At 35.3% G+C, this 25,597-nt stretch overlaps 1 protein-coding gene across 1 annotated transcript in view; it reads right to left on the bottom strand.

Moving 5' to 3' along the window:
* Positions 1–24,998, bottom strand: part of LOC132556981 (uncharacterized) — a 29,641-nt gene extending 4,643 nt beyond the window's left edge. Inside the window, exons 1-9 of the mRNA XM_060221445.1 lie at positions 24,924–24,998; positions 7,052–7,075; positions 5,320–5,487; positions 4,875–5,029; positions 3,938–4,030; positions 3,534–3,600; positions 2,741–2,904; positions 1,287–1,401; positions 649–675 (exon numbers count right to left, since the gene is read on the bottom strand). Of these exons, the coding sequence (XP_060077428.1) occupies positions 649–675; positions 1,287–1,401; positions 2,741–2,904; positions 3,534–3,600; positions 3,938–4,030; positions 4,875–5,029; positions 5,320–5,487; positions 7,052–7,075; positions 24,924–24,990 (880 nt within the window). The 5' untranslated portion in view covers positions 24,991–24,998. The remainder of the gene's footprint in view (positions 1–648; positions 676–1,286; positions 1,402–2,740; positions 2,905–3,533; positions 3,601–3,937; positions 4,031–4,874; positions 5,030–5,319; positions 5,488–7,051; positions 7,076–24,923) is intronic.
* Positions 24,999–25,597: the final 599 nt, after the last annotated feature.

Here is a 25,597-nt window from a genome sequence, read left to right as displayed (position 1 = left end):
CAACCGTTCCCTCCAATAATAATTAGATGCTACTGTATAAGAGGCGACCAGAGGGGCTAGCAAAGTAAGCGCTTGTAAACGTATAGAAAGCCTAATACAGTTCAAATGTAACTGTATTTTATTTTTTTAAATTATTGAACAAGTGTAATTGTCTATTAAATAGCATAAATTTACATGACCATGCATTAACCTGCATTGACAATGATTTACAAATAAAAACAAATTAGTTAATTAAGTTTTGTTTTGCCTCTTATCTTATATCTTATATTGGATACAGAGTCAAAAAATAAAGAAACATATATTTGTACCCCCTCCTACCCCCTTCTTTATGCTTGCCGCCTCTCCAGTTTTTATGACGTCACAAATATTTTGACGTCATTATCTCATGAATATTTATTAATGAGTTGGGAGTGCATTTCTCCACAAGACATAAACATCTCGTAATGGCGTTGCTGCGTATACCATTGACGTCATTAATAGTAACATTGTTACCATCATAACATTGCGAGAATGATTTTACAATTTCATCTTTATGAATATATAGAATATTAAACTAGTCAAAATGTAGACAAATATTCCAGAAAGATATGTATCAATTAAAATTTATTTCATGTCAGAAGCCGACCTTTACTGGTTAAGTAAGCTTACCTTTGGCGCCCACGTATGTCCAAGATGCTGAAATAATATCATACAATAAAGAAATCAATATAAAATACAAATATCAAAAGAAAGTTTTTGAAATGATATAACAAAAAGCCATTGAAGATAAATTCTTACCGTATTCCGATCAATTGGAAAACTGAGATTTCAACAATACTGATTGTTTTGAAATAGATTAGTGAGGTACTTTTGGCGAAAATGGTACATAAACACAGGGAGGGTAATTACCTCTTATTGATACAGTATTTCAATTCAATATATTCCAGAACACTAAATTATCAATCTACACGTTATTATTAGCACGAGACAATCATAATAATCAGATATCAAAATGAATTATTTCGGTTAGTTTACATAATCTTGCTCATTTTTATTTCACTAAATTTGTGACATTCAGATCAAAGTTGTAAGAGGATCACATGAAATGTGACATTTTTCAAAAACAAGACATCTGTTCATTATGAAAAAAACACATCTTATTATAATAAGATTACCATGCAACACACTGATGTAGACAATCAATAGAAAATTTCCCTACACTGGCCTTATTCCAGAATCTTTAAAATGTATCTCCTTCTGAGCTGAAACCGACCATAAGTGAGATTTTGTAAAGAGTAAATAGTGACCTGGATTTGGTTGATAGCTGATGTAGACTTTCCTTCCATTCAGTGGCTGCACTGGGCGGTAGTTATTGACAGTCGTCTTATTCTGATTGTCTTTCAAAGTACGGAATTGCTCCAACTGCAACAAAATACATAAAAAAAATTCACCCAGAATCCATAGAAACTCTAAATAAAAACATGATATATAAGTAGATAATATGCTATATATAGGAAGAAGGTCTACACAGCCTGTACGCGACTATAAAATGTTCTTTAAAAGAACAGTTGTATCATAACGTGAGCCTAATTTGTGGAAACTTTGATAAAGAGATTTTCGTAAATAGTTCAAATCTTATCAACAATTGTTTCCTTTATTGGTTCTAATTTATCGACTGTTCATGGGTAATAAGAAACAGACTATAGTTACCGTTAGTGATTATGTTTTCCAATGTATCGATTTCTCAGGGATATTATAAAACAAAATTTAGCTAACGCTAGTGATTATGTTTTCCAATATATCGAATTTTCAAGGATATTATGAAACAGACTTTAGCTAAGACTAGTGATTATGTTTTCCAATATATCGAATTTTCACGGATATTATGAAACAGACTTTAGCTACCGCTAGTGATTATGTTTTCCAATCAATCTATTTTGACGGATATCATGAAACCACTATATTTTCATCTACTGATACTACTTTCAAATGTATCCATTGCCCGTTATCTTCCCATCGTTGAATTCAGAATGATGACATTTTAACATCATCTTCCTCTATATGTGTTAAAAATGTGGCCAAGTGAGACCCTTTACGCTATAACAAGGGTCATCTACTAATAGATATGGCTTGATATGTGTGTAATATATTGTTTTTATTTTGAGGTTTGTGAGATTTCTTGTACATAATCTTTTTATTGGTGACTTTTCACCTTTGCACTTTGACCGATATACAACCAAATACAACCAGGTATAAAACATGGTGACCTATTTACCATGCTATGTCTACACTATTTTTTCAGCAGAGAGGAGGACATATTTACTAACAAAATCATGGTAGAACAGAAAAAAATATATCATCACATATCTGTTCTAAGTGAGGAGGATTTGCTCAAACAAAATCACATATTACTACGAAGCATGTACAATCAAACTTTGTTAACTCGAGCTCGAATGACTAAAAAAACCTTTATTACTCTAGTCATGGCCATTTCTTCTTAAATGTGAATGAAATGTTTTAAATGGCGGATTAATTGATGTTATCTTGAAATATTTGCTTATTAGAACAAGGTTTGTAAAACTCCAATGATAAAACCTATTTCGCGAGTATTGAACACATCTAAAATGAAGGTGTTTAAGGAACCGTTACATATTCCACGACATTGTCAATGTGACCATGAGGCAGACACCATGGCTTTCATCAACCTGTGTAAGCTTCTTTTGTAAGCTTATTGAATATTAATGACATGGTAAGTTATTACCTGATGACCTGATATAGGAACTGTAGCCTCAAACACTGTCCATGTCACACTTTCATAGCAATTGGGCGTGGTCAAACTTCCCTGATAACGGTAGAAATGTCCGAGGGTAGTAGAAGCTGGTAACAATTTCATCAAATCGAAAGACTGAAGAGCCTTTTCGTCCTCTGAAAAAAATGTCAATATTCCGTTACACTTCGTATTCGATTTAATTCATTTCTAAAATCAAGATTTAAAAAGGGCCTCATAAAACCTGTTGTCTGTTTCATTCCTCTTTAGGTGAAAATTTTATCCTACAATATTTGTTTGGTATTTCAGCCCCAATTAATGACACCTGTAGTTACTTTAGTTTATTGCCTGACAAATTCTATCACAATGTTTCTTTCTTTGATATTAATATCGGGCAATCAAAGACTAAATATCTGCTATTTTTCGTATAATCTAATTCCTAAAACTTAGATATACAAAACGTAAAACGCATTTTCATAATGCAAGGTATTGTTTTGCTGATATTGTGTATCGTTTTCAGAAAGCAACACAACTTATTTTATTATATTGATATTATAACCCGAGATACATTTTTAAAATTTTATATATTAGATTTAGTTTTTTTCTGATGTATTTGTTAAAATAAATGGGTTTCAATCAAATAGGCTATACTTACCTTTGTATGCTTTCATTCTGTGGTCCTTCGTAAAATGACATTAAAATATTGAGATTGTTCAGACACAACGATTAGGATGTCTTACAGAATTCAAACTTGTTGGAAAACTGTAATCATTAAAAACTCACTTACTGTAGTCAGGTATCTCTGACAGACCACCTACGATAGGGGAATAATCGGGGTTGTCAGCAGAACTTATCTGAAAATATTTTGATCCAATGATATCATATTGGCATGCTGAAATTACACATGGTCATTTATAATAAGTTTTCCAGTATCTTCACTCATACACAACAAAAGATGGATGATTTATAGAGAAGTTTGTAACGCTTAAGAATTTGTAGTAGAAACACAGTTAGCGAAATTTGACAAATTATAGATTGCTTTTAATGTTACACGAATAAATAGATATCCGATGAAAGACTATGATAAAAAAATGACAGCTTTAAAAATGAAACTGACTTTTGAAAGTAATGTTGATTGTTGTACAACTTACCTAGTATGGTTCCATGTTTTATGTGATCTATGTTGCTTACCTCGAAGAACGCTCCAAGAACAGCCAATCCATCTGGTTTGTCTATAGCCACAGAGATGTTCTCGTATTTGGTATTGTAGTGGACAATATGCAACTAGAAAACAGAAATAACTTCTTTTCAATCAAAACATCTGAAAGACAGAACAACTTGTGTACTGGCTCTTCATTATCCATTGCAAAACGATACAACTAAGGTCTCTTTTTTTGATATTATTATTCCTGAAAGAGGAACAATGATTTTAACTACGTCTCCCTGAAATTTTATTCTCCAAGCCTGTCTCTTTATCGTGGTAGTTATGTATTTCACTTTCTATCTTTCATACTGTTTATCTGCCTCTTGCTGCCTCTTTCAATTTCCATGTCTCTGTGTTACCACTTGAAAAAGAGTTAATTAATTTTCAAAGGTTAAAAAATCAAGGACCTTTAGCTTGTGTTTTTTTTGTAACTTTTGAAAAATAACTAACGAGAGTGAAATAAATGCCATAAGAAACAACCATGAGTTTGTATTTCCGGATTCTACCACAAAAAGATATATTCTACACAAGGAAGCTATTGGCTCTGTTTACGAACTTTGGTTGTAGCGCAATAATATGACATGAAGTAAAATGCCGCTAATTGATATTAAAAAATGACAATTCCGGAATACTTCAGAAATACTATGATCAATTACAACTTATTACAAGAAATATAGTATTTTTCAAGTCCATTATACGATAGAAATATGTATGAAAATTAGATGATAAGAATAATATTAGAACTATTCTGCGGTTTGTTGAGTGCATGGAGCGCCATTTTTGTCAAAGTATAGAACATTTATGTTTAAGCAACAGTTGACATGACCATTGATGACTGGTGAGTGGAATAACACCAACCTATTGTGGTAGAAATGTATTAAACTACTTAAACAACTTGTAAAGTCTATGTAATAAGATACATACCTCCATTGGATACTTTCTTCCATTTACAGTGTGTTCTGATCCCTGGTTATCATCGGAGCCCCAGTGGAAATGAAACTGAGCAGCTTTGTATATCCCATTCAAACCGCCTCCGCTTACTGTCACACTCCGGGTACCGGAAGCGATGTCAACTGTGGCTAGATAAAGAAGAGAGCACGAGCGTTATAAATACACGTCAACAAACGTCTCGAGATAATGGTGCCATACATGTATTCACAAAGAAGGACCCCTTTCGGCACGTTTTCATTAAATTGGATTTCTCTCGCCTCCCATTATAAAAGAAAACTAGGTTTCTTGATTAGGAACACTCCTCTCCTCTGTTCATTTAGGTACCTATTTATATTTTGTACGAAATGTTCTGAACTGGTAAATAATACTTCGATCTAGAATTATATAATAGATTTCTTAAATGTTAAAAGTTACATACCTCCATGTCCGTTGTTGTGAAGCCTAAGTGTGAAATATGTGGTTATGTCGTAGTTGTTGAAATTGAATCCTCCCAATTCAGGGTTATAATAAACTTGATCAGGAATATCAATTGGACTCTGGGAGTTCCTGTCGCAGATTTCTGACACATCTCCCCAATTTCCAGGTCCTGTAATAAATATCGAAGCTTTTATGACCCTATACTGTTTTGTACCCTCTAGTCAGTCCTTACAATAATATACAGTGTTGCCCCCTACAGAACTCCTATTTTTCAATACAAAGTGCTGTGCAAACTTGTGGCATTGTAGGAAACAAGTTACTGTCCCCTTTTTGTGATAAAAAAAACACAGAATGCTGCCCAAAGTTACCGGAAAACGCACAGTGCTGCCCTCTGCTGGCAATATTGTTAGCCGTTCTCGTTTTAGAAGAGAACAGCGTTAGCCCTTACCGTTAACAGTGATGCCCCCTGATGGCAATATTGTTATCTCTTCTCGTTTTAGGGCAATATTGTTATCTCTTCTCGTTTTAGAGGAGCACAGTACGAGCCCATACCGTTAATAGTGCTGCCACCTGCTGGCAATATTGTAATCTCTTCTCGTTTTAAAGGAGAACAGTGCTAGCCCCTACTGTTAATGGTGTCCCCCTGTTGGTGATTACAGGACAATGCATAATCGCTCCTTTTTCTCCTCTAAATGAGCAAACAGTCAGGTAATTACAGAAAACACATTGCTAACCCTTATTCGCTTCATATGAAAAATTAGTGGCCATTCAATTATTTTTGTGAAATTTTCATGAAAAAAAACCCACAAAAACATACACAAACTACTTTTTTTATTATCTAATCTAGAAAGTGAAGCATTTTGTAATATAGCAAAGACCTCTAAGTGATGAGATCAAAGTCTGTCTCTTTTCCTGTCAATGAAAAGTTTGAGATATAATTTTGAAGATAACTTTGATAAAAATCCGATGTATTCTGGATAAGTTTCTTCCACGTGTTAAAAATTCGCGGGAAACAGATGTTTGGTGCATTTAACCAATATATAACAAGATGTCCTTGCTTTTGAACCTAAACTGGAATTTTATAAACGTTTAACTGTTCATTATCATAAATTTCGTTACTATACAGCTCTTCTTTACGCAAATTTCGATGACAACGTAGGACCGATAAATCAGATAACTGGACGACATTTTTCACGACTGGTTTATAACACAAATATCTCCTTACTTGAAATATATCATGCAACATCGAAATTTTGAACAGTCGATAGAAAAACCCGAGTTAAGTTTACATTTCTATTTCTTATTAAAATTTGACGGGACAAAGTATTTGATTATTTTCAATTTGTTGGTTTCTTCTTGGTATGGTAGTTGTAGATTGTTCCATAGTGTTTAAATCATTTTACAGAATTTTTTTTATAATATTGTATACATATCGTTTAATCTGATCAAACGATTACTGGTTTCTACGCGAGGAAAAAAGAGGCATATGAATTAAATCTAACAGCGTCCGTCGTATCATAAATTTCTTTTTAATAAGGGAGAAATCTTAAACGAAGTAATCTATGCGACAAACGATAGAAGAGAACAATAGAAAGAGTTATCTCCCTTATTATGGGCCAAGCATACAAAGAATCGGGTTTCGAAACATATTACATGTACTGATAATTTCATATCACACAAGGAAATCCATAATAAAACTTCACCATGATGGGAATGGAAACACAAATACTTACCAGTACTGCCTTCGTAAGACCATTCTGAAACAAGAAAATAATGAAAATTAGAATAATGAATCGTAAAGGTAAGACAAAGCAAATGAAGCAGGTTGAGTGTGAATATTGGCTATGTATTGGGATTCCTTTATTTACACAGCAATATCAAAATCGTGGAATTACAAAGTAATACAAAATATAAAAATAAAAACTTCAAAATGTCAAGGTATAACAACAAATAATTAGATAGTAGTAAAAATAAATAAACATGTTATAACTAATTAAATCTAACTCAAGATTAATTTAATCTAACTCTAGATATGTCAACAAAAACATAACAGTTTTCTCTAACATGAAAAGTAGCATTGTTTTGTGTCTATATGTGTTATTGTTTGTAAATATTGACCTTTGTCACGGATATTGTACTAAACAGAGTTCATGTTCCAACACTGCTATAAAACTAGTTTGAACATGAGATACCATTTAGTGTCTCAACCGGGTCTCCTTTGGCAAAATCTCAAACGAATATCTTAAGTACCCACTGGAATCTTCACGTCTACCTCAACAATAACAATGACAATTAAGTTGTTGTTGTCCAATATCTGAACTACTCCAGTTCTGGTCGAATCGGGTTGCGGGCTTAGAGCCGATACGAACAACATAAGTAGTATATATATATATATAGTACGACACGGAAGGAACACAATAGTTAAAAAATGACTCCGATTATAATCTGATAGCATTTCAGATTATAAGCAAAAATATAAGGAAAAGATATGCTGGTCGATTTTTTTTTTTTTTTTTACTAAAAGGCACCTGACCTGTTGCGCTTGTTCGTCGTCTGTCGTCAGTCATGCTTAAATTTTTTCTTTTTAGCACGATAACTTAAGTAAATATCCACAGTTCTTTTTATGAAATTAAGTATGATGAGATCGAGAATAACTTAGTCAATGGGGCCGATTCGATCGTAAATTGGAGAGTTAAGGCCCTTCTTATTTTATCAGTATTGAGACTTGTGAACATTTTCACATTGTGAGCACGATGATTTAAGTAAATATGAACAGGCTTTCATATTAGATTTAAACATATTTTATTGCAGATACATATACATAAAGGATTTTTCACAAGTTTTCCAACTTATACTAAGGCTTTCATAACATTCGGTATGCAAATCACCGATGAGTTCGAAAATGAAGCCGATTCGATTTCAGCAGATTTATTGCCCTTTACATTTTCATTACTGTTTGACCTTGTGAACACGATAAAATGTCTACTTCATATGAGTTTAGGGATGGGCTTTAGGCTTCTAACCATATGTTTTCATAAATGCATTTTGATATTCAATTAATTATATACTTTATACTTTATCTTCAAAGCCATAAATTTAAACAAAATGACTTAATGTAATTTATTTGAATCAAACTTGAAAAATAAAAAAAAAACATTGTTACATACCTGTATTTCAAGTAACATAAGTAAAGAAATTCTTGTCATGCAACATCAAACATAGTCATAGTTTTGGAGCTAGATATATTTTAAAGATAATTAAGACTCAGACTGAAAAATAACACTAAAAAACCTACGAAATGGAAAGACATTCTTAATACTGTCCCAAGCGTAGCAAACTATAAAAGGGCAGACATCTGATCCCAATTAAGACACAGTTGTATTCAAAGTATTGTTTTGGATGAAATTATTAATTAAATAAAAATCCCTTTTTCTTAAAATCTATGTCAATTTGAACGAAGGCATTTCAAAACAATGAAAGAAATGAAAAATAAAATTATATATTGACAAAAATAACCATTATGGGAAAATGAAAAATTTTACATCTAAATCTGAATAAAGAAAATTAAAAAAAAAAAAAATCGAAATGAGAACCGAGGCAGTCATTAAAACGGACAACTACAAGACATGCCTAACGACTACTAATGTGCATTGTAGCTAAACGGGACTTTATCTACCGTAACGTAAGCACAAAATTTTCATATTCAAAAGTAAATGACAGGATATCGGTAACCATATTATAATAATTAAATATACATTGTAACCCCTCTAATTGAGATTAATGTCTTAGTAATAAATTATAATATTTCTTCAAATATTAAAGAAACGAACTTCCTGATTGTTATAGAAAGTTTGTAAAGGAAACATCTAGTTCTCTATTCATGTTCCTGTTTATATGTAAAAAAAAATGTATGGAAAATTACATAACACACAAAAGACGTTTAACGACATTGTGGGCATGCATACTAAGGGCTGTGATCATGTGCAGCCGTGCTTACGTAGGTTTTATGAACCCTTCTAAAATGACATGACTCATTTCAAGTAGGGACGGACAAAAGATTTACAAAATGTTTGAAATGTGACTTGGAAAAACAACTTCTAAGGTTGCCGTTCCTTTACGCTATAGTTCAGTTCTGTGGTATTTTTCAATTATTATTTTATTTCAGACTGTGATGTCGATTTTATCCCTGTTGTTGTGGCTGAAAAATATTTGATGTGATTGCCACCTCCTTTACCTCGCCCTGTGAACTTTGTTTTTATCAAAATACGATGGCTACCACTGCTTTTGTGAATAATCAAACACTCTTTTAAAGATATAAAATGTGCCAAATAAAGACAAAAAGTAAATTTTTACATTATTCCTGCAAAGAAAAGACGAATTTCAGTCAGGTTGGTACTTAATATAATACAAGACACTCTGAAGCTCATTTAAACGTGCCATGACCATACTAAACTAAACAAGTTATTCCAGCTTACATCAATCACTCTTGTTCGCCCGAATAGAAGCAAATGATGGGTCTTTCTGTGGAAGAAAACCCGGAGTACCCAGTGGAATACCACCTAGCCGGACGGGTGGTGAAATACCTTTATATGGCCGTTCAGGGGAATCGAACCTATGTAATCTGAGTGAAACACACATGCAGAGAGCGAAAGTAAGCGTAACAACAGCAGTGTCGAGGATGCTGATAATGAGCTGCTTTCAAATAAACACTTTAAACTTTCAAAATTAGAATTTTCTGGCCCTTTTTTAATTTTTTTTCGGAAAACAGGACGTACATGGCGAACTTTTAAGTACGTTTGTGAAGATTTCTACAACCATAAAGTGTTCGTTTGACTTTAGACATCTCCATTGTTAAGCACTCTTTCAGACAAGTACGTCCGCCTTTAAACATATTGAATTTCATTTTCTCAACAGAAACTGAGCAGAACCTAGCATGCAATAATATCGCGGCATTAATCCAGAAAGATACAAATTGATTGGTCAAATGTTTGCTATCTTGACAACCTGAGTTCCTTGTTATGAGTATATGCACTTATCATTAGTGCATGCAGTATGTGCTATCAAAGCAAGATTTTAAAACGTGCTTGTCGATTTTTTTCACATTTGAAAAGGGACCTTAGATATATCTCAATTAAGCTTGTAATGGCAAACATAAACAGGAGGTATTGAAGATGAAAGTCTATAGCAGTTTTAATTTCTGTTCACTCTTTGCATCGACAATACACCTTATGCACTGATTACTCCAGATTTCTGCACATGGGAAAAATGATGCCCTCATTTTTGATTTTGGATATGTTCCAAATGTAGACAGTGTTTATGTCACACCTCCTTCTCCAGGTAGAGAGTGTTTTATGTCACTCCTCCACCTCCCCCCCAGGTAGACAGTGTTTTATGTCACTACTCTCCCCTCCCCCAGGTAGACAGTGTTTTATGTTCCACCTCCTTCCCCAGGTAGAGAGTGTTTTATGTCACTCCTCCCCCTTCCCCCAGGCAGACAGTCTTTTATGTCACATCTCCTCCCTCAGGTATACAGTGTTTCATGTCACATCTCCTCCCCCTGGTAGAGAGTGTTTTATGTCACTCCCCCCTCACCCCAGGTAGACAGTGTATATGTCACTCCTTCCCCCAGGTAGACAGTGTTTTATATCACACCTCCTTCCCCAGGTAGACAGTGTTTTATGTCACTCCTCCTCCCCCAGGTAGACAATGTTTTATGTCACTCCTCCTCCCCCAGGTAGACAGTGTGTTATGTCACACCTTCCCCAGGTAGAGAGTGTTTTATGTCACATCTCCTTCCCTAGGTAGAGAGTGTTTTATGTCACACCTCCTACCCAAGGTAGACCGTGTTTTATGTCACACCTCCTTCCCCAGGTAGAGAGTGTTTTATGTCACTCCTCCTCCTACCCCAGGCAGACAGTGTTTTATGTCACTCCTCCTTCCCCAGGCAGACAGTGTTTTATGTCATACCTCCTCCCCGTGGTAGAGTGTTTTATGTCACTCCTCCCCCTCCACCCAGGTAGAGAGTGTTTTATGTCACTCCTTCCTACTCCCCCAGGTAGACAGTGTTTTATGTCACACCTCCTCCATGGTAGAGAGTGTTTTATGTCACTCCTCCCCCTCACCCCAGGTAGACAGTGTTTTATGTCACACCTCCTTCCCCTGTTGGACAGTGTTTTATGTCACACCTCCTTCCCCAGGTAGACAGTGTTTTATGTCACACCTTCCCCCAGGTAGAGAGTGTTTTAAGTCACACCTTCCCCCAGGTAGAGAGTTTTTTATGTCACACCTCCTTCCCCAGGTAGACAGTGTTTTATGTCACTCCTCCTCCCCCAGGTAGACACTGTTTTATGTCACTCCTCCTCCCCCAGGTAGACAGTGTGTTATGTCACACCTTCCCCAGGTAGAGAGTGTTTTATGTCACATCTCCTTCCCTAGGTAGAGAGTGTTTTATGTCACACCTCCTACCCCAGGTAGACCGTGTTTTATGTCACACCTCCTTCCCCAGGTAGACCGTGTTTTATGTCACACCTCCTTCCCCAGGTAGAGAGTGTTTTATGTCACTCCTCCTCCTACCCCAGGCAGACAGTGTTTTATGTCACTCCTCCTCCCCCAGGTAGACAATGTTTTATGTCACATCTCCTCCCCCAGATATAAGTGTTTTATGTCACACTTCCTCCCCAGGTAGACAGTGTCATATGTCACACCTTCCCCCAGGTAGAGAGTGTTTTATGTCACACCTCCTCCCCCCCCTCTCAGGTAGACAATGTTTTATGTCACTCCCCCTTCCCAGGAAGAGAGTGTTTTATGTCACTCTTCCTCCCCCAGGTATCAGTGTTTTATGTCACATCTCCTCCCCAGGTATAAGTATCTTATGTCACACTTCCTACCCCAGGTAGACAGTGTTTTATGTTCCACCTCCTTTCCCATGTAGACAGTGTTTTATGTCACACCCCCTTCCCTAGGAAGAGAGTGTTTTATGTCACTCTTCCTCCCCCAGGTATAAGTATTTATGTCACACTTCCTACCCCAGGTAGACAGTGTTTTATGTTCCACCTCCTTTCCCATGTAGACAATGTTTTATGTCACACCCCCTTCCCTAGGAAGAGAGTGTTTTATGTCACTCTTCCTCCCCCAGGTATAAGTATTTATGTCACACTTCCTACCCCAGGTAGACAGTGTTTTATGTTCCACCTCCTTTCCCATGTAGACAGTGTTTTATGTCACTCCTCCTCCTCCTCCCCCACGCAGACAGTGTTTTATGTCACTCCTCCTCCTCCCCCACGCAGACACTGTTTCATGTCACTCCTCCTCCTCCCTCCACTTATAAAAAACAGAAAAAGATTGGTTGATAAACATGTCATTTATTGGTTGTATGGGGTATCTGGAAAATAAGTGGTTTCGGCAGTATACGATAACCTCAATCAATGGTACGTGTTTGTTATGATTATGTACGTGCATCGTGTTACGGTATATAGTAACTACACATGTAGATACACACGATGTCTCTCAGCTCCTTTCTCTCACTCGGTGAAATATTAATGGTCATCATTAAAGTATAATAGAAAATATCTTTTCTTGTTGAAAATGTTGATTTTATTTGCTTATTAGATTAAAAAGTATTCCATTATATGAAAAACAGCGAAAATTTGAACATTTAAAACAAATCAGTTTGCCCTTTCAGTTCCCCAGGCTTATAATGATACTGATACTAATCTTCTTGTCTCATGATAGATTGTCGAAATCTCCCACCAGCTATTACCATCATAGAAAATTACATTTGGTATATTGTAACTGACAAGCAATCAGTTGCAAATGATACCTACATTTAACCACTTCGGTTTTTAGCAATAAGCAACAATCACTCATTACGAAACCTACTTAAACCATCTGTATGACAATAGCTCTAGTAATTGGAATAGGAGAGGCATGACAAACAAATTGAATCACCTGAAGTTATGTGGTATTCTGACCTCATGGGTCTAATCCTGAAATGACCCGTTCTTGAAATATTGACACACGTATCGATTGTAAAAGTATTCTAAATGTAAGAAGATTAAGAACACTTAAGCTGTGGTTAATTGTCTAGATATTCCAATTTCGGTTTGAGTACGTTTAAGAAAACATTTCTAAATCAAAATACCAACCGAGGAATACTCGCACTTATTGTACGAAGTACATGGCCCGCTGGTCACCTTTTATGTCCACAAGAAATAAATGACCCTTTAGTACCGAAACACATAACTAATCCTTGTATTACTGTGGACTCAAAAGATTTTATCGAAGGTGGTAAAGTGTCTTGCTCGGGTCAAATTCTTTAATACGCTATCAATAAATTCAAATTACGTAAAATTTGTTTATTTACTGTGACAAAGCAACACGGGGCTCCTTTTGGATATATGTATATAAGTATATATAGTGAAAATATGGTAAATTCTCCGTGCCATATCAATGGGAGAAAAAACGAAATTAAAATGCCTATAAAAGATCAGGAGATCGAATAACGCCACGTGATCCCAATTCAATACACCTTACCTCTAGTGTGACATTTCCCTAGCCTTAAAAATGATGAAATAATGCTTTGAACTTTGAAAGTATTACATTGTAAGGGTATTCCAAGTCCGAATGAACGAAAATAACAAATATTTTTTATAAAATATTTTTTATAACTATTTAGATATTTAAATATCATACATCGTATCCAGACTTCTTTTAAAATACTTTTCGTCGACCACAGCCCGTTATGCATGGACGTCAAAGATTTCTGTGTAATATTCATCAGCCTTAAAAACATATTTTACAAACTTTGCTTCTGTCTTGAACCATAAACAGCACCCAATACACTAGTTCTAACAAAACACACACCAAGGTCTCAAAAATTAACAAAGTAATTGATGTTACACGACAATCGTGACTTACAAGCTGCTATATCAATATGCTTAGTCATTTGTCGAACTTTTTGATTTACGAGATGAAAATATGGATATATTTACGAGAGACTTTTGAACTATTGTTAACGACGTTAATTTCAGTATTCGATCCACTTATACAACACTTATGTGTCTTCGTTTAAAATTACATGCAAGTTACCCAAAATTTAAGTCAAACTTCACAGATACTCGTGAAAAATAATAACATAATTACGCAATTACCGCATAACCAGTACATATCTGCAATTGAACATGTCCTTAAAACCATGTTTTTTTTTGGCAATAATTCATATGTTTTATGTAAGGCTAAGTTCGAATTCTTCTACAGACTAATTTAACATCGGTCCGGAGATCATCAATTTCACACCGGTACAAAAAAGGGGTCAATAGATGGACCAAATCATCCGGATTATACGACAGTTTTTCGAAAAAAATAAGTTCAAGAAGTCAGAGTGACAAATCTTTACATAAATTTGCAAGTATTCGCTGAATCAACTTTGTAGATTGTGTGATATATCAAGTATTCGCTGTAGATTGTGCGATATATAATATATTCGCTGTAGATTGAGTGATGTATAAAGTATTCGATGTAGATTGAGTGATGTATCATGTATTCGCTGTAGATTGTGTGATGTATCATGTATTCGCTGTAGATTGTGTGATGTATGAAGTATTCGCTGTAGATTGAGTGATGTATCATGCATTCGCTGTAGATTGTGTGATGTATCATGCATTCGCTGTAGATTGTGTGATGTATCATGTATTCGCTGTAGATTGAGTGATGTATAAAGTATTCGATGTAGATTGAGTGATGTATCATGTATTCGCTGTAGATTGAGTGATGTATCATGCATTCGCTGTAGATTGTGTGATGTATCATGTATTCGCTGTAGATTGTGTGATGTATCATGTATTCGATGTAGATTGAGTGATGTATCAAGTATTCGCTGTAGATTGTGTGATGTATCATGTATTCGCTGTAGATTGTGTGAGTTATCAAGTATTCGCTGTAGATTGTGTGATGTATCAAGTATTCGATGTAGATTGAGTGATGTATCAAGTATTCGCTGTAGATTGTATGATGTATCATGTATTCGCTGTAGATTGAGTGATGTATCAAGTATTCGCTGTAGATTGTGTGATGCATCAAGTATTCGCTGTAGATTGAGTGATGTATCATGTATTCGCTGTAGATTGTGTGATGTATCATGTATTCGCCGTAGATTGTGTGATGTATCATGTATTCGCTGTAGATTGAGTGATGTATCAAGTATTCGATGCAGATTGTGTGATGTATCATGTATTCGCTATAGATTGTGTGAGTTATCAAGTATTCGAAGTAAATTGTGTGATGTATCAAGTATTCGCTGTAGATTGTGTGAGTTATCATGTATTCGCTGTAGATTGTGTGATGTATCATGTATTCGATGTAGATTGAGTGATGTATCATGTATTCGCTGTAGATTGTGTGAGTTATCAAGTATTCGATGTAGATTGTGTGATGTATCAAGTATTCGCTGTAGATTGTGTGATGTATCAAGTATTCGCTGTGGATTGTGTGATGTATCAAGTATTCGCTGTAGATTGTGTGATGCATCATGTATTCGATGTAGATTGTGTGATGTATAAAGTATTCGATGTAGATTGAGTGATGTATCATGTATTCGCTGTAGATTGTGTGATGTATCATGTATTCGCTGTAGATTGTGTGATGTATGAAGTATTCGCTGTAGATTGAGTGATGTATCATGCATTCGCTGTAGATTGTGTGATGTATCATGCATTCGCTGTAGATTGTGTGATGTATCATGTATTCGCTGTAGATTGAGTGATGTATAAAGTATTCGATGTAGATTGAGTGATGTATCATGTATTCGCTGTAGATTGAGTGATGTATCATGCATTCGCTGTAGATTGTGTGATGTATCATGTATTCGCTGTAGATTGTGTGATGTATCATTTATTCGATGTAGATTGAGTGATGTATCAAGTATTCGCTGTAGATTGTGTGATGTATCATGTATTCGCTGTAGATTGTGTGAGTTATCAAGTATTCGCTGTAGATTGTGTGATGTATCAAGTATTCGATGTAGATTGAGTGATGTATCAAGTATTCGCTGTAGATTGTATGATGTATCATGTATTCGCTGTAGATTGAGTGATGTATCAAGTATTCGCTGTAGATTGTGTGATGCATCAAGTATTCGCTGTAGATTGAGTGATGTATCATGTATTCGCTGTAGATTGTGTGATGTATCATGTATTCGCCGTAGATTGTGTGATGTATCATGTATTCGCTGTAGATTGAGTGATGTATCAAGTATTCGATGCAGATTGTGTGATGTATCATGTATTCGCTATAGATTGTGTGAGTTATCAAGTATTCGAAGTAAATTGTGTGATGTATAAAGTATTCGCTGTAGATTGTGTGAGTTATCATGTATTCGCTGTAGATTGTGTGATGTATCATGTATTCGATGTAGATTGAGTGATGTATCATGTATTCGCTGTAGATTGTGTGAGTTATCAAGTATTCGATGTAGATTGTGTGATGTATCAAGTATTCGCTGTAGATTGTGTGATGTATCAAGTATTCGCTGTGGATTGTGTGATGTATCAAGTATTCGCTGTAGATTGTGTGATGCATCATGTATTCGATGTAGATTGTGTGATGTATAGAATGCTCGATGTAGATTGTGTGATGTATAAAATATTCGATGTAAATTGTGTGATGTATCATGTATTCGCTGTAGATTGAGTGATGTATAAAATATTCGATGTAGTTTGTGTGATGTATCAAGTATTCGCTGTAGATTGTGTGATGTATAAAATATTCGATGTAGATTGTGTAATGTATCATGTATTCGCTGTAGTTTGTGTGATGTATCAAGTATTCGCTGTAGATTGTGTGATGTATAAAATATTCGCTGTAGATTGTATGATGTATCATGTATTCGCTGTAGATTGAGTGATGTATCATGTATTCGCTGTAGATTGTGTGATGTATCAAGTATTCGCTGTAGATTGTGTGATGTATCATGTATTCGATGTAGATTGTGTGATGTATCATGTATTCGCTGTAGATTGTGTGATGTATCATGTATTCGCTGTAGATTGTGTGATGTATCATGTATTCGCTGTAGATTGTGTGATGTATCATGTATTAATGATATACTGCATATTTTTTTTGTGAGAACACACCAAGAATTGAGCATGAAAGGTATGTACACGTGACTGAAGACCGAGAGGTTAGAATCAGTTTCCAGTGTCAAATATCTTTTGTATGTATAAATAGATATTTCAAAATACAGACAGGCAGAGATATCTGGTGAAATAAAATCACATAATTTATTAAGCAAATTCGAAGATACTAATGCTTTTTCAAGATTCTGGTTTTTGTTGGACAGTAACATTCAATATGTTTCACTTCTTCAAAACATAACTTAGAAGTGAAATAAGTATAACATAAAGAAAATAACAAACAGAATGCGTTTATGTAAACTTTCTTTTTCACATTTTTTTTAATTGAGCTACATATAAAAAGTCGACAGGATACGCAATATTGCATCTCATCTAGGACCTCTTAGAAAAGATATTTACAGTTAGGAAATTGTTTACCCTCCTAAAACCCTACCACCCCCCGCCCCCCACCTCCGTCTCCCGAGCTCCATGTTCGGCTAAAACCCCATACCGTTAAAAGGAAAAAAATCCGTCGCTATAGTATATCTCAACGACACGGAAGAATCTTATCTATAATGCTTGTTATTTACTCATTTTTTTAAACAAGAACCTGGATGTTTACAGGTGTAGAAAGATATAGCTGAACTAACTATATGCAATGTAAGCTATTTGTGAATCATAAAAATTGTTTGAAGATTGAGTTACCAAAAATATTGACTTCAGTCGTGTCAAATATCAGCTGTCGACACAGTATATGCTGAGATAGCATTCTCCGTGTTAACTAGTACGTAACATAGCTCTGGAACACAAATACGCGTGCTCAATCTAAATAGCACTAGAAAATAACAAACAACAACGCAGTCTTGCTTTACAGAAGTTGTTATACAGCGCTTCTAGTGTCAGGCAACGCGAACAAGGGCAGATAATTAGTTCCGTTTGCATTGGAGGTAAGTAAAAATCCGAAATCAATTGATATGTAAAATTTCCTCGAAAACCCTTTATATTCTCTTTTCTTAGAACAGCCACTGGTGACCCTTCACAACAAAATGAAATATTTTCTTCACGGCAATAAAAAGTTCCCCTTTTCATTGACATAGTTACATAAACTGAAACATTTTCACGGAGTATCATATTTAATCTAATCAAAACTTAAATTTTATGTTTTATTTAATAAATGTAATAAGCGACTTGTAATTATATAAGTAAACAATAATAATAATAAATAAATTACGCCGTTGCTGCGTGTGTAACAAGTCACCCGTACATTGCCAAAGCGTGTGCGTTATAATGTTAACAAATCCATGTCTGGCAAAATAAATTCCCGTAACATTTTCATGTGTAAATTCAAACGTCAATGTTCTCTTTACCATATGATTTAAGTGTTGAAAATTTACTGTGGGGTGACCCTGACCTTAATGTAACAGAAAATGAGGAAATCTTTCTTGCTGTCCAAAATTTCATTTTTTTACAGTAAGAAATTTGACTAAACATATATTTGAGTAATATAATTCTATTTGTCTGACAGTAACTGCACATAAGACTCCTAAAATATTGTTACGTAATACAATTTGTACATTAACCATGTATTCCACCAACTTATTCCTTTTTGTTATTTGCTTTTCCCTTTACACCAAAATTAACTAAACACTAAATTAATATAAGTGTATATTAGGCCACCATACGTAATCGTTATACAAATAATTTTCTGGGAGAAGGATTAATATAAGCTTCAAGCTTGTTTCCTAATCCCAATGTGTTTCAATATGTATAATTATATGTTCATGTTATTCAGAAAATAAAATACTGTTTACAACAACAATGTTTCCATGCTAGTATGGTGAGCATTTTAAGCTGGTAATGTTGTGTAGTGGTGAAACTAATGCTGTCAAGTTAATGTCAACAAACAACAGCAAGGAAACAACATAAAACAAAGCAAAAAACAATAGTTTAACGATAGAGAATAGTTGAAAAATAAAAAAAAAAATGATAAAAGTCAAGGAAAAAGAAAAAAGAAGTAAATGAATAAACACGTGATCAAGAAGGTCAAACATGTTTTCGAGATATTTAGTGATTTACATCATTTTTTTCTAACGTTGATGGGAACCGGAAGTGGTAGAGCTGTAGATAGTTATTCATATTTTCCCCGTTTTTCCTTAATGGTTTAACCAATATTTCTTAATATTCTGTGTAGATTTGTCAACTTCATACTCGGCGAGTTTCACTTACTAAAGAACAAATATAACAACACCTTTGAATACACAAATAATCACTGTCCTATTATCATTATTATAAAGTATGAAATGATTTGCGCAAAAATAAAAAAAAATAGCAGATCTGAAAGGACAGAATCATATACAATAGACACTTATATTGAAGAGGAATCGTCCGTGATGCTAGGGACTAGAGGAGTGGGTACCGTTAGGTGACGACCGTAGAAATGACAGACATCTTCTTCAATATGCAATTATTTCAAAAGAAAGTCAGGTACGTGTTAATGATAAATGTCAATATCCACATGGTTTAAACGTCTTTCTGCTATTAAATTATGAAAATCCAGAAGTTGAGGCGGTCAATGCACCACGAGAAATAACTGGAGAACAGCATTTCTTTCAAAGTACACAAACACAAAAAACCGCAACCTGTTTATGATAGAAATGGAAAATATTATTTTGTTTGGCTAACACCCCACGGCCGAGCCATCTAGATACATACAGATGTCATTCCAAATTATAGACTTAACACGGTACAACTAAATTCGACGGTCAAACGTCATGGTTGATGATTGTAAATGGGTCTGAACCGTACGTCATTTAAGCTGTATTGACCTTACAATGGTGTTTTGAGTGTTTGAATAACGTTTAATGTCGATGTGTATATACATGATATAGAGGGAATTATTTCTAATGCTATTACAATCACACCAATTGACTTGGGGGTAAAGCAGAGTAGGTGGCTCAGTGGTTTTTCATTGAAACATATTATTGTCGAGGGTAAAAGGAAAATCCGATAAAAAAATTGTTGACAGGTGAATGTGATATTAAAAGAGTAAATATGGAGTGTATAAAACATAAAGCAAGTTATTCAGAACACTCTTAAAATTGGTACTATTTCACTTGTAACACGCATACAATGAATGGCTGTTAATGACTGGCATAATAACTACTTCCCCTCCGGTCTTATTTTTGTTGAGAATGGGCATGTGTGGAAGAAAGGTTCAGGGGCGAGAAGGGTATACCAAGATACATTTCACAAAAACGTTAAAACATTGACAAAATCTTCAAAAGCGTAAACACAAAACAACACAATCTACCACAGCGTTACCACACAACACAATCTACCACAGCGTTACCACACAACACAATCTACCACAGCGTTACCACACAACACAATCTACCACAGCGTTACCACACAACAAAACCTACCACAGCGTTACCACACAACAAAACCTACCACAGCGTTACCACACAACAAAAAATCTACCACAGCGTTACCACACAACAAAATCTACCACAGCGTTACCACACAACAAAATCTACCACAGCGTTACCACACAACACAATCTACCACAGCGTTACCACACAACAAAATCGACCACAGCGTTACCACACAACACAATCTACCACAGCGTTACCACACAACACAATCTACCACAGCGTTACCACACAACAAAAAATCTACCACAGCGTTACCACACAACAAAATCTACCACAGCGTTACCACACAACAAAATCTACCACAGCGTTACCACACAACAAAATCTACCACAGCGTTACCACACAACAAAAAATCTACCACAGCGTTACCACACAACAAAATCTACCACAGCGTTACCACACAACAAAACCTACCACAGCGTTACCACACAACACAATCTACCACAGCGTTACCACGCAACACAATCTACCACAGCGTTACCACACAACAAAATCTACCACAGCGTTACCACACAACAAAACCTACCACAGCGTTACCACACAACAAAATCTACCACAGCGTTTCCACGCAACACAATCTACCACAGCGTTACCACACAACACAATCTACCACAGCGTTACCACACAACAAAACCTACCACAGCGTTACCACACAACAAAATCTACCACAGCGTTTCCACGCAACACAATCTACCACAGCGTTACCACACAACAAAATCTACCACAGCGTTACCACACAACAAAATCTACCACAGCGTTTCCACGCAACACAATCTACCACAGCGTTACCACACAACAAAAAATCTACCACAGCGTTACCACACAACACAATCTACCACAGCGTTACTACACAACAAAATCTACCACAGCGTTACCACACAACAAAATCTACCACAGCGTTACCACACAACACAATCTACCACAGCATTACCACACAACAAAACCTACCACAGCGTTACCACACAACAAAACCTACCACAGCGTTACCACACAACAAAATATACCACAGCGTTACCACACAACAAAATCTACCACAGCGTTACCACACAACAAAATCTACCACAGCGTTACCACACAACACAATCTACCACAGCGTTACCACACAACAAAATCTACCACAGCGTTTCCACGCAACACAATCTACCACAGCGTTACCACACAACAAAAAATCTACCACAGAGTTTCCACGCAACACAATCTACCACAGCGTTTCCACGCAACACAATCTACCACAGCATTACCACACAACAAAATCTATCGCAGCATTACCACACAACAAATTCTACCGCAGCATTACCACACAACACAATATACCACAGCGTTTCCACACAACAAAATCAACGAAAGCGTTAACACGCAACTCACACCACAGGATTTCGTCAGATGCAGGTGGATGGAAATGGTTGGAAAGTTTTACGGTGGTTATAATGATCTCAGTGGAAAAGGTTTCTTTATGCGATGTGAACATGGACGTGTTTGATGCTCGTTAATTTGCCTGTTTGGTTGGTTATTGTATACTTAGTTGTCATTTGAGAAAGTGACATTACTTACTTTGTTGACCAAGGTTTACGAGGCGGATGTCGCAGACGAAGCAGGTGATTTTCCTTCCAAAACACTCACTCTTATTGCATTTTAATGAGTCTCAGTACATTTTAAAAAACAAATATTTGGCCGTAAATTTCATGCAGCAACAATGAAATTTGGAAATTATCATATTTAGCATCCCTTAATAATAAATTGATAATTGTTCATCCATTATTATGTCCTTTCTGATGGATGGGAAGGTGGGATAAAAGGAAAGGCCAGCCGCCGAGGTGTGAAGTTACTGCCCTGTGGCGTATAGGAATTAGTACACCAGGAAACGGGTACATCTCAACGATGATAAAACTTTAGTGGTACATGGGCCATTTTATGGGTGGCGTAGACAAACATCTGAAATATGGGCTTTGCACAGATGATGGCAATATTATAAGAAAATAATTACTCTGCGTTCATTGAAGGGGATATAAGTAGCCATGGTATAAAATGAACTGTCAGATTAGATGGTCTTACTTGAGTTACTCAGTATCTCCATGCATATTCATATATACGTATGAATGTGTGTGCACTTGACTGTATCGTCATTTAAGTGGGATATGGAATAAATTTCGAATGAGAAGGTCTGTATAACCTTGTACAGTACAACAATTGTCATTACGCCGATTACCTAAGGATCACTTAGTCCGATAGTTATTGACACGGAACTGATCAGATTAGCTATAGAAACATGAACATTGACGGAGAAGCAAACGAAAAATAAATAAAACAGACAACAAAGCAATGGGCCGTGACTTGTACGTAATCTGAAAATCTAATCGAATAACTAAAAAATGACAACAAATTTTCATCTTAAGAATTTCTAAAAATATGTTTGTAACGAAAAAATGTTAAACTTACGAATCAGAGGCATACATTTCAGAATTTTAATTCATGAAGCGATATATTGATATTTTTCTGAAATGCCGCTAAAATTTATTTTAAAAAATCGTTCGCGAGAAATCCGCAAATGCGCGACGCGGTATATCCTCAATAGGATATCATATGACAGAATTTGAGTTCTGTTGACACATTGCTATTGTCTTGTTTTTTTACAGTTACCCTCAATCCAAATATAAGTACCCTAGTACACTTATAATGGAGTTTACTGGGGCCTGTCAACACCTGCAACACAAACTTAACATAAAGTATGAAACCGACAGACATCTCTCTTCCAGAAGCGGGCTAAAAATGTATCCGGGAACTTTCCCGTTTAAGATACCACAAGTTCTGTGATAAATTCACTTACACACAAATCGTGTATAGCATACCGACGTTGTTCACTTCGGGGAAGGACACTGATGTAGGGGTGTTTCTGTGACTGAAATTTAATGAATTCTCTCTGATGATTGGTTGGAGCTAGAAAGGTCCCGTGTTTTCTTACAAAATGGGAAATCGACAAGAACAACACATTACGTGCGCTGATTGGTTGGGTATGCTTCTGGGCTGTCTTACCTATGAATTATACACGCATGACTGATTCTTTTACGGTATAATCTACAGCTCGCGCAAGATATAAAACAAAGGTGTAGTATGTTAGGATTCGACACCTATTGTATTTGAAAATATCTGGCGTATAGCGATGTGTACTGCAGTATCAGAGGGGACACCGGGGGACTACTTAAATGTATAAGACAACAGGTTAAACATATCTAGAGTTACCCTATTAACTGTAACTAATTGATATCCTTGAAACAATTTAAATTTGTTTACCAAAGGAGAACTTGCTTAAAGCATACAGGAAGAAATTACCAAATTAAACGCGGTGTTTATCAATGCCCTTTTATACCCATATGTATTGGAAAATGATGACCGCATTTGATCAGATCTTAAACAAAATTCCAGCAATGATTGTATATGGGTGTAGTAGAATGGTATTTGATGACGTAGCAAGACTGGTTATATTCGTATTTGTTCTCCTTTAAATTGAAGCACATAAATACAAACTGGAATCTTTTCTGAATCTAAAACATATTTAACTTTTACATCAGAAAATATAACTTTAGCAACAACGCAATTGATTATTAGAGATTGTTTAACTAACTAACTAACTAACTAACTAACTAACTAACTAACTAACTAACTAACTAACTACCTAACTAACTAACTGACTGACTGACTGACTGACTAACTAACTAACTAACTAACTAACTAACTAACTAACTAACTAACTAACTAACTACCTAACTAACTAACTAACTAACTAACTAACTAACTTTACAAACTAATCTATTAAATATTCAGACCAAAACTTCACATTTCGTTTGTTCGATTTTACTTTACACTTTAGAATATGCTTCAATGCACAAAATATAGGTATGGTACGAGATAAATAGGATCCATTTCACATTGCCTAAAATCAACCACATTCAGCACACGTAAAATATTAATATCTTCTGTCATGTATAGAAAGGCGGATGCAAATTTAACTTTAAAAATGAAATAAAAAAAATTAAAAAGTTGTAAAAATCATTGAAGTTTTTACTTACGACCGCCGCCCTTGATTACATGAATTACACCGTAAACCAGCACCAGTGTGAACAAACTCCTCATCATTGTGATGATTTCTACCCAAAAGATATCTTTCTCTGGATATTACGAAAAAGTTCCTGAAATAATCCCTTTTCACAGCGATCTTGGATACACCCAGTTAGCTTCGATGACAGTGCTACCCGACAAAAGGCATGCTTTATATATATGGCCGGGTGGTCAGGTATGGAGAACCCTCAGTGCAAAATCATTACATGATATGTGTTTAATAATTAGTGAGTATTCAATGACACGGTAAGAAATCGGAAGAAAGAGACATTAACTGTAAGCTTTATAATAAAACCTGTACGTAAATATTGAAATATCCGTATAAAGGAAATATATTGTCTCCAGCCATACCATAGTTCAGTATAGATAATAATTTCTTGTAATATCTAATTCAATGTATTGCCAATACAGCTAAATGTTAGACAGAGCACACCATCAGGGATAATACTTAAAAAGTGTCTACCACACGAACTGATTATAATAAAAAACACATAAAACTAATAGAACATGATGACAAGTATAATAATGATATAATAGATATTAAACTACCTGAGATGGCAGATTTAAAATGTCATTATAAGCTTGCTTACAGAACTCTCTCTAAACATATTACACGGTGCCGTAT

Source organism: Ylistrum balloti, unplaced genomic scaffold (genome assembly GCF_031769215.1).
Source record: "Ylistrum balloti isolate Yb309-2 unplaced genomic scaffold, AGI_CSIRO_Ybal_v1 Utg370612, whole genome shotgun sequence".
Lineage (NCBI taxonomy): Eukaryota > Metazoa > Mollusca > Bivalvia > Pectinida > Pectinidae > Ylistrum > Ylistrum balloti.
Note: the sequence above shows the minus strand (reverse complement) of the source record. Positions and strands in the feature narration are given on the sequence as shown.